An 11669-nucleotide genomic window follows, 5' to 3' on the forward strand; every position below is an offset into this window, starting at 1 on the left:
TAAAGAACATTTGAATGGTACTTTTTATTATGTAATTAAGTTAATGTATATTTTGTACTAGTTTAATTAGAATGTTTTATAAAAGAAACAAAAAATTTCGAGTTTTCAAAGGAATAACTATTTTAAAAGTAATGTGACATATATATTTCGTGTACGGAAAGGTATATGGGAGATGGATGTTACAATTGGAAACATTATCAAGCATAATAACATATTAGGTAGCGCTTATATAACGTAATAGGTAGTGCCTTTTTAAAGATGACGGGGCTTTGGAAATCCAACGATAACAAAATAGGTTAATTACTTAATTTGTTATTAGTATTATCAACATATTAGGTAACACCTAAAATGTTACCAAAGTTTAAGCTGATAGAGCCTTAGAAATCCAACGATAACATAACCAGTTAATTACTAGAAACATTATCAAGCATAATAACATATTAGGTAGCTCTTATGTAACGTAATAGGTAGCACATTGTTAAAGTTGATGGGGCCTTAGAAATCTGACAATAACAAAATAGGTTAATTACTTAATTTGTTATCAGTATTATCAACATTTTGGTAAAGCCTAAGATATTAAGAAAATTTAAGCTGATGGAGCCTTAGGAATCCAACGATAACATAACCGATTTATTACTTGATTTGTTATCAAACTTTATTAACATATTACTGTGTGCATTGTTTACACATATTATCATGATACCTATTGACTTTAATCGTTTTCATTGGAAATTAATCTATTACTTTAAAGAAATATGTTTCGAAATTATAAGTATGAATATATATATATATATGTGTGTGTGTGTGTGTGTGTGTGTGTGTGTGTTTGTGTGTGTATATGTATCGATACATTTTACGTGCAGATTGTTTGAGCCTTTAAGTGGAATTAACCAAAGTTAAAGCTGATGGAGCCTTAGAACTGACAATAACATAACCAGTTAATTACTTGATTTGTTATCAAACTTTATCAACATATTACCATATACATTGTTTACTCATATTATCATTATACCGATTGACTTTAACCATTTTCATTTTCAATTAACCTATTACTTAAAAGTAATAGGTTTCGAAATTATAAGTATGAAATATATATATATATATATATCGATACATTTTGCGTGCAGATTGTTTTAGCCTTTATGTGGAATTAAAATATCGAGACCGATATAACAAAATATTGATACATATATAAAAGTTTACGCTATTATCATTATACCGGTATAATTTTACCGTGTACCTTGTAAATTTAACTATTACTTCTATCCACTTCTCCACTTCCTTCACCAATCCATCAAATTTTCCTCCCACTTCCCCCTTAAGGCTCTCAATTACCTCTTCAATTCTGGATTGTCTTTGTAAACAATTAGAAACGATTTTTTTAGCTCCCCCAACTCATCCATCAAAATGTCAAATTTACTTGAACCGCCCTAACCATAATCCTCCTACTACCTTCTCTTGTTCCTTCTCTTCTTTATCCTCTTCCTCCTCTTCCACCTCTACCTCCTTACCAATAACCTTCAAAATTAAATTACAATATTAATACATTGGATTATATTCTTAATATTATATAATTACTTTTATTACCCTTTCTTGCTTGCTCGGTCTTTCCAACTTCAACTTCGCCATCACTCTAACTACTTCTTCCTTCCCCCATGCACGGATGCGTACCATTTCGGTTCTTTGGAATACCGACACACTATTACAGTTAGACCAAAAATCAAACAATACAACTTGCATTTATAATTAAATTTATCATTTTATATAATAACTATACTATCATTTTATATAAAACCCCAACGCGTCCTTCAACTCATTTACCTCTAAGATTGATATGCACCCTTTGAGGTATTTCTGGCTTCGGCCCTTCTGTAAGTTGATTATTGATTCAATCAATCTAAAATGGACATATTAAGCCCAATTCAATTCACCTTGCAAGCCTTCATCGCAAATCAACTTCATATTGTCCTTGCTCGGGGATGTATCACCCGTTGGACAAAGAAAGATTCAGACAAGGTACAATAGTACTCGGGCCTTAAGGTTATCCCCCTCGTAAGCTCCGCTTTTAATTTCCTCTTTAAGTCCAACATATGTCACCTTGTGCTTTAAATCATATTTCATCGCAAGTGCTTTCCAGTTCTTCGTCTTAATGACTTCTTCAACACTATTGCCTTTATCTTTTAGCCCCAATACGACTACAACACATAGGATGCCCCAGAGGAAATGAATAATCACCATATTTAACTCTACATTGTTCTACATCGAATTGCTTCACCAATAGTCGACACAATTCCCTCCGAATTGGTCGATCCCTTACTCCGATCAAAGATCCAAACCCTATTTCTTCTAGCACATGAACTTTATTCTTCTCCTTCAGGTGTTCAATTACAGAGTTCAGTCTTTTGATACTACACCCTGTCGACACTTCCTACATTTTAAAAAATATATAATGTTATTGTTCTTATATATCTTTTATCACAATATTTACAAGTTTAATGAAGAACTTATTTTCATGTGCTTTCAGTTAGAGTATGCCCAAAGACCAATCATATGATGATTGTAATAATATATTTATTTACTGATTTTATTGAATAAAGGCATTGCCGCTATTATTTTCAATTATATATATGTAGTGGGTGTGTATGATTAAGATAGGATTTGTCCTTCATACATAATAGGAAATATATCATAGGCCACTTGATTGAGTGAGACTAGAAATACATGGCCATGCTCGAATAAGTTGATATGAGATATCACAAACTATTCATTAATTAAAGTCTACTCTAGATATCAAGAAACAATAGATGGACTATACAAGTGTGACTATTCCAAGACTTGTTCCTATTCTAGATATAAAGGATATAAGGATGTAATACATAAAAGATTTAATCACGAAGATGATATGTCGAATCATATTTTCTTGTAACTTAGGTGACAATGATATATTGCTAGATGTCACTCATTGTATGTAATATTAGAATTGTTCTAATAATTACTGCTAACGTTACAAGAACCTACAGGGTTACACCCAAGGATTGAAACGAGCAAAGATGTACAATTTGTTGTACGTTACTAAAATATATCTAGACTTAATATATGTATATTTGATATACATATGTTTTAATAATCCCGAATATTTAATTTAAATTAATTAAATAAAGATTTACTTAATTTGAAATAATAAAATCTCTAATATGTTAGGGTAACTTGGATATAAAAGGAGGTGTAAGGTCTAACATCCATTTTTTTTTAAAAACACATATTATCTTCAGCCATTTTTCTCAAAACAATTTTGGGAAAAACAAATATTGCTCTCAAGTGGGTAAACTGAGTAGAGTCCGAGACGTGATTTCGTGGATGCTTATTCGAACAGATCGACACCACCATTAATCGCTGTTGTCCTAGTTGTTTTTCAAGGAACCCGCTGTAAGTATTCACATCTCTTCCTCCCGATTTTGGTTTATCGTACTTGGATCTCTAGTGAGACCGTCAAATTTTTGTTTCCGCTGCACCATAGGGTGAGTCGACAGTCCCAACACTTTCCTCCAAACTTTGTACTATTGTCTATCTTTTTGGACCGTGTCATGTACGGTTCCTTCTCAACATCACTTATCGACTGCCATTTCTCCAACACCTCATGTTTCACCTAAAATTAAGCATAAACGCTTCTTAATCAATACATTAACGCTAAATAATACTCAATGTCAATTTCATTTTATATACCGAACCGATATTGTGGTTACCAGCTTCGATCATCATTTGGCATTCAATCATACAATCAACATTTAAATTTTGTAATCAATATAAAGTTCTTAAATACTTTAATTCAATAACCATTTCAACAACAATAACAAAAATACATTGATACTTACTAGAAGTACATATATCCACCCATTGGTTTCTTTCGATTTACTTCATTGTTGATACCCTCGGATTCCATTTCAATGTCATCTTCGTGAACAACAATTGCAAGATCCGTTGACTTCATTTTTCCTTCATGTATCAATTTACAAACATTCAAGCATTAAAATAACGCAAATCAAATCAAATAGAGGTTACATACAATTTATTCAATATGCAAGTCTTGATAACTAATCTTATAGTAAAGTGGTTTCCTTCAAAGGAATTGGAATACTCTCTACTACAAGTATCGGTACATTTATACAACATACAATATCATTTTCTATCTATAATATTATATACAAATATTAATATTTATTTTCTACCTATAATATTACTTTCTAACACTAATCGGTCCCAAATCCTTCTTTTCTTCGAAATCTTGAAACTTGTAAACCCTAATCCCTATTTCTAAATACTATAATACTAAAAAAAACTAGGGTTTCATTCAAACGAATGTGAATACTCTCTAGTACAAGTATCGATACATTTATACAACATACAATATTATTTTCTACCTATAATATTATATAAAAGTATCAATATTTATTTTCTACCTAAAATATCTCTTTCTACCTGTAATCGATCTCAAATGCTTCTTTACTTCAAAAACCCTAAACCTATAAAACCCTATTTTCGATTATTGTAATAATAAAAAAATAGGGTTTTGACAACACACTTTTCGATTTGACTGCATAAACAAACAAACAACTACGCTTTAAAAATGCCTTCCTTCTATTTCGCAGCAACTAATACGTTTCGATTTCGAAAACTATGGATGTGTTCTATCTATTTTCAGAGGAAATGTAGTTATGCCTTTGATATTTTAACTGGGTATGTTATTTATATTTAATCGATACAATTACCCAAGTCTCGATACTTTTGTGTAAGGTGTCGATACTTTCGATACATTTTCATTTTTTTCTTTTAAAAGTATCGATAATATGATACATATACTTATAAAAGTACCGATACCTTCAACATATTCGGTAACGCTTTACCGGTTTTTCCATATTCAAACTAGTTTTGTCATATTTTAACCTATTATATTATCATGTATCGATACATGTTTCTAAAGTATTGATAATTTAGAAACATGTATCGATAATATGACACATATACTTATAAAAATATCGATATTTTCAACATATCCGATAGCTCTTTACTGGATTTGTCATATTGAAACCGATTTTTTCATATTTTAACATGTTATTTTGTTATGTATCAATACATGTTTATAAAGTATCGATACTTTACATGCACTATTATTGCAATTCTTTTAAATTTCTAAAGTATCGATAATATAATACATATACTTATAAAAGTATCGATATTTTCAACATATCCGGTAGTTCTTTATTGGTTTTGTCATATGGAAACCAGTTTTCTCATATTTTAACCTGTTATGTTGTTATGTATCAATACATGTTTCTAAAGTCTCGATACTTTATAGGCGTTATTATTGCAATTCTTTTAAATTCCTAAAGTATCGATAATTTGATGCATATACTTAGAAAAATATCGATACAAAATTCAACAATTCATGTATCTCTACCGGTTTTGTCAAATTAAAACCGGTTTTGTCAAACTTCAACCTGTTATATTGTTTTGTATCGATACTTCTTTTCAAGGTATCAATACCTACCGACAAGCTAAGTTTCCGGTTGTCAAATATTTTAATATTTCTTAATGATTTCCACCTACAACATTTTTATTACTCAATATTTCCGATAGCTAAATCGACTTTGTTAAGTTTCTTATTATGTTTCCGATAATGTCGTATATTAGCCGTATATTAGTCCGACTTTCCTGATACTTCTCCGACTATTGGACAGTGGAACTCATACCAAACAATTCATATGTGTATATATATATATATATAAACTACACGTGAAAGGGGGAAACAATGGCCACTTTTCATCCATTAACATTTATCAATATTTATATATATATATTAACCTTAAACTCATCGAAACTTTAAACCCTCATCTCCATGTTTGTTTCTTTTATTTCTGCTTCACTGCTCGTATTCCTTTCTTTCTTTCTTTATCCTTTAAAACCAGAAGGTTTCATCTCTTTCTTTACAAAGTTTAACTAAATTATAAACCTAGTTTATAATATTATAATCTCATGTAAACCACAATTACAGCATCCTTATTATTTTTTTCAACCTTTAAAGATTTCATAACCAAATCAACATACACATATTAAGCAACCAAGCACCACATTACAACATACATGGAGCACATCAAATAAGTTGAGTATTACCTCCAAGTTTCAAGAACGAAACTTCCTTCCTCAACCTTCAATGACAACCCCCTTCTCCTTAGCTTTGGAAGTCCCTCCTTGCTTCTTGGCTAACAACACAAGAAGGGGAAGCTTTAACACACAATAAAATGATTAGGAGAAGATGAAAGTCATGTGGGAATAACAAAAACGAGCTAAGACTATCTATGGTGTCCCTTTTTTTAAAACCCTCCATTACCTTACACCATTCTTTCAAGGAGGTGGTGAGCTTGGTTTGGAGCTCAAAGTAAGAAAGTATAACTTTTAACTTAATCTATCAAGAAAAAGATAAAAAGTTGAGGTTTTGAACAATTTTGAGCTTCAACAGTAGAAGGGTGGGAAAAGGAAGAGAGAATAGAAGAGGAATAAACAAAACCTAAGTGAGAAAAAATAAAATAAAAGTGGCGTGGGGGAAGTTTCTTTTTTTTTTTCCTTTTCCAATAGTGCTCAGCTATTAGTCCAAAAACCACACATCCAGGCAAACTAATTTTTCATCTAATCCATTTCAATTACAACCCAAGTCCTCCAAGAATCCATGGACTTTTACAGTGATGGACTTTCATAACAATTAGGTCAAGATTAAACCCAAGGCAAGCCCAACTTATAAGTCCATCAAGCCTTAACACTAATACTTGGATTTCTAGATCTTAAGTTAATACTTTAGTAGCAGTTCGTATCTCAGGTCGTTATAATATGAGTCATAATTGAAAGATATGTTATGCAATTAACTCTATAAATAATTTAGTTTATTAATAATAAAATTTAAATAATATAACTTGATTAAATTAAAAATTTATAATTTAAATAAAAATTAGAGTAAGATTTAATGATCTTACATACTAATCAATTACTCACAAATTATTTCCATAGTAGCAACAAAAATAAGTATAGGTTGCCTAGTTCAACACAAACATTTTATGACACGTGTCAAACATCCGTAAAAAGATGGTCTCCCTCACTTCCCAACTGTACGACCTTCGTCTTTAAAATCCAGACCATGAGCTTTTTTGTCGTAAATCCCCAATCCTCAAAATTATCCAAAAAGAAAAACCCTTTCTGTTCATCTTCGTCTTCAGGTAATTTTCTTTATATCTGTTTTCAATTCTTGAATTATTTGTTCGAGTTATTCTCATATTAAATGTATATTTGTTATTTGTTTTGGATTTTCTTTTCAAGTATGAGTCACTGGTTATGGGTATTTTGTTTACTGTTTTTCTTTTTCTTTTTTTAATTATTTTGTTGACTTATTTTTTTCCCCTATATTTCAGTTGTAAAAATCCCATTTTTTTTATGTTCATTTCAAAACCAATCTTGTCTTGTCAGGGTAACAAACATGGAAGCTTTTGAAAAGCCAACAAAAACCCTTTCTGGGGATAAGTCTTTCGACCAAGATGCTAATGAAGGTTCTAAAGCTTCTGTGTTTACTGTAGAAAAGCCATGGGAAAATGGTTTTAGGGTTTCTATTAATGGAAAGGAAGATGTTGAGGGCCTTGAGGATTCTGAAATCAATGGGGTTTCTTCTTTGCTACAGATGAAAGAAAGTGCTAGGAACATTGGTGCTAATGATGGAAGAAGTGAGAGCGGTGAAGGGTTCGGCACTCTTTTGGGTGCTGTTGATCAAAGTAAAGAAATTGTATTGCCAAATGGTGGTGATGATGTTGAAACCGCGAAATTCGATCAGAAAGACAATGGTGGTAAGATGATAATGAACGGAATAGATGATGATGATGATTGTGGAGGAGGTGAGATTTCTGCTGGTTATTTTGTATGGGGTAAGATTAAAAGTCACCCATGGTGGCCGGGCCAGGTTTATAATCCAACTGATGCTTCAAATTATGCTGTGAAGCTTCGACAGAAGGGAAGACTTCTTGTTGCATATTTCGGTGATAGTTCATTTGCTTGGTGCCATCCGTCTCAGTTGAAGCCTTTTGAACAGAATTTCGAGGACATGTCTAAGATGAGTAGCTCCAAGAACTTTGTCAATGCTGTACGGGCTTCTGTTGATGAAATCGGAGGACTGGTGGAGTCGAAGATGACTTGCTCATGCGTTCTGAAGGAGAATTGTGTCAGACTCAACCGACCTCTATCAGAGAATGCCGGGATTAAGGAAGGCGTTTTTGTGCCTGAAGATGGAATTGAAAAGGTTTCGATTGGTCTATTGGAGCCGAAAGAAGTTCTTGGTAAATTGAAACAAATTTCACGGGCTGTTTCAGTGAGTAATTTGCTTGAATGTGCAGTGTTGAAGGGTTGGCTTTCGGCTTATAATCGATCAATGGGGCACTGTCGAATGCCGACATACCATGAACCGCAATTGATTCCGGACATTGAAGAAAATGTTAAAACTCTTGTGGTGGATATGAGTGATTGTAATGAGGCAATGGGAGTTCGAATCGCAAGGCCAGTTGTAGAAGAAGAAGAATGGATTTCTTCTGCTTCTGGTCCGAAATCTGCCAAGGCAGTCGGACTTTCTCAAGGCATCCAGAGATTTCGGAGGATGCGATGCATGACAGTAGGAAACAGAAAAGCATTGCTGAAATCTTAAAAGCTGATATAGGTGTTCAGGATCATAAGGTAATAAAGTCCGCTGAACGAGCATCCTTGTCTCAGAGGAAAAAGTCTAAAGGCAATGATAAAGCTAATGGTGATGATGGTAGTAATTCGAGTTTCATACCGAAAAAGGGGAAGGGAACTGAACTTTCAGGATCTCATGCTGAAACTGATGCAGTTGGAGCCAATGAAGAAATGGATAAGGGTTATTCATCCAGAGGAGGGAAAACGAAGATTAAACAAGCAAGCGATAATAATGGTGATAATCGAGGTAATGAAGATACCAATACTGTATCGGCTAAAAGGAGAGTGAACGTTGGTCCTGGGATAGGTAGGAATGACTCTTTTTCGAGAGAAAGGAAGAAAAGCAAGTACTTGTCTCCTCCGTACACAAGTTCAACTGGGAAGTTGAGGAAATCGGACATAGATGATGAATCTATAGATGTTTCCAATGACACCCGATTCACAGAGTCGATGACTAAAGCTACTGGCAATCTTGGTGAAAGGAATGTACTATCTGAAGAAGTTCACGCAGAGCAAGAAGCATCGAATGGATCAAGTTCTCTCACACCAAATCAGTACCCTGACCGGATTAGTGATCTGGCAAAACTTGAAATTCTTGCAAATGAAGTTCTAGTTGCAGTCAGGTCCATAGCTCTTAGTCCACAATACCAAAGGAAAAAGAGATCTTTCGAACTTATTGTGAAGTTTTTATCGGTATTCAGGAGCTCAGTTTACCGAGATGGATCTGACTGCAAAATGTATATTCAGCTCCAACATGATAAAAAGAGAAAATCGCCCGACTTCCCCATTGTGTCATTACGAAACGATGGATCTGCGGCTGGTCAGGTTCCCTCTGGACATAAATCCCAGAAGAAAAAAGTTGGAAAGAATGAAGAAACAAAGATGGATCGAACCAAACCAAAGCCATATAATTCTAAATCAAAGCAAAATGCCACAGCTGCAGTTCTGAAGAAAAACGATAAGGAAGCTGGTGGAAATGATTTAACTGCTTCCCTCTTCGTGACATTCGGCCCCGGATCCTCGTTGCCGAAAAAGGATGATCTTATCCGAATATACAGTAGGTATGGAACTTTGGACATGGAGGACACTGATGTGTTTGACAATAATTTCTGTGCTCGTGTCGTCTTCTTAAGAACCTCCGATGCTGAAGAAGCCTTTAGCAGTTCACAAAACGACAGTCCTTTCGGATCTGCTAATGTCAGTTTCTTTCGACTTCACCAGACTACATCAGCTCAAAACCAAAAGGAAATACCAAGTGCCAAAGTGTCTTCTCCCCTACCAAAGGAAGGAACTGAAAGATTGACCAAGTCATCTGCTGCCGGAAATTCGCAGCTTAGCCACATCAAGCAGAAGCTCGAGATGCTGACATCGATGCTGGAGACGTCAGATGAAAAGATGACATCAGAGATTAAATCCAAACTACAAAGTGAGATAAAAGGGCTCTTGGAGGTGGTAAACACAATGATCGAATCTTCATCTTAAGAAAAAATGACTCACTTTTAGGATGTATGGTTATGTAAAAGTTTGTCATGACATTGTTGTTACATACATTGAGTTGGGATGTGTATGAAATATATAGATAGGTAAGCAGTTAATAGTTACCATTGGCATCTGTTAAAATCACAACATGCTGCACTTAGCATAAACTACCCTGGTTGAAGTACGTTTTCATATTTGCTTTAGAGATCATCTGGATGGTCTGCTACGGTTTTAGGAACATTATTTAATGAATCAAGTGACAAAGAATTCAATAGGATGGTCAAAATATTCGAATTTGAGGGTTCGACCTGATCAGATCTTATATGGATGAGTTTTTTTCTTTTCTTGAAATTACGGGATTCGGGGCAGGATGGGACGAGATTGGGTTTAAGGTGAAAAAATGACTTGATCCGACTCGATAATTTATTCTTTTATATATATAATATTTAACATCTTAGGGATTTTTATTTTTATATTGTCAAAATATATTTTTTAATTATCAAAAATATAAAAGTTATAATAAAAAATATTATTTAAACAATTTAAAATATAATAAATAATTATAAATGAATTGTTATAAAATTTATTATTTTAATTATTTTAAAATATTAATATATTCGGATTGTGTCGGCCTTAGGGTTTTAACCTGAAAATCAGTGCAAGTCGAGCAGAAAAAAAAACTAAAATTCATAGACGTAGAGTGGGGTATCGTATAAGGTATGTATTTTCGGTCGAAGTCGAGACTGCAAAAAAATGATCAACTCGCCCGGTGCCCATCCTAGAATTCAAGCATATGAAGCCCTATCACTGTTCTTCATGTTCCTGGAATCTTCGAGCAGAGTTCAGGCGTTGTATCTAAAAGGTTAGGGTCCAATTCAAGAAAATTCAATTTCAAAATTCTATCAGTTCTACTTTAACCACCCAACTTTGGCAGTGAAGTTTGATCAATACTTTTTGAAAAGAAAATGTTTCAGTTTCAATTACGTTGACTGTGAACTTGCTGAATTTCTATTTTTCAGTAGCCAAACGGATAATTTTCCTAGCGACCAAACAGCATAACAAACGATTCAACAAACTAACTTATCTTAACCTCGAAAATCAGAAAACCAAACTAATTCAAAATTCAAGCCCCGAATCAACAAACATAACCTCACACACTCTACAACCCTAACCAAATCGATAGTAATCGAGCTGTTAGATTAAAATACATAAATATTTGCACATATTCGTAATGTATAATATTATTATAAAATATGAAATAAAGTTAAGTAATCAATTATGTTACACATACCATAAGGTATCATAAATATCATAGAAATAAAAAAATGTAGATATAATAAAGATGTATTTATAATTTCATAAAGGGTAGAATATAAATACATGCAATAACAAATTATTAAATTAATTATCTAAAAGCGGTAATGATCTCTAAG

The 11669-nt window shown here is 33.1% G+C and overlaps 1 protein-coding gene across 2 annotated transcripts; it reads left to right on the forward strand.

Moving 5' to 3' along the window:
- Positions 1 to 8509: 8509 nt before the first annotated feature.
- On the forward strand, positions 8510 to 10429 carry LOC120205736. 2 transcript variants are annotated; one of them, XM_039205563.1, is made up of 2 exons: positions 8510 to 10042; positions 10076 to 10429. In XM_039205563.1, exons 1-2 carry the CDS (start codon positions 8605 to 8607, stop codon positions 10237 to 10239), a joined length of 1602 nt encoding a protein of 533 aa, XP_039061494.1. In that variant the 5' UTR covers positions 8510 to 8604; the 3' UTR covers positions 10240 to 10429. The 2 variants fall into 2 exon arrangements, with proteins under 2 accessions (XP_039061494.1, XP_039061495.1); XM_039205564.1 differs by having other exon boundaries at positions 8511 to 9552; positions 9589 to 10429.
- The last annotated feature ends 1240 nt before the right edge of the window (positions 10430 to 11669 follow it).

This window comes from Hibiscus syriacus, unplaced genomic scaffold, assembly GCF_006381635.1.
Source record: "Hibiscus syriacus cultivar Baekdansim isolate YM2019G1 unplaced genomic scaffold, ASM638163v2 tig00012840_pilon, whole genome shotgun sequence".
NCBI classification, from domain to species: domain Eukaryota; kingdom Viridiplantae; phylum Streptophyta; class Magnoliopsida; order Malvales; family Malvaceae; genus Hibiscus; species Hibiscus syriacus.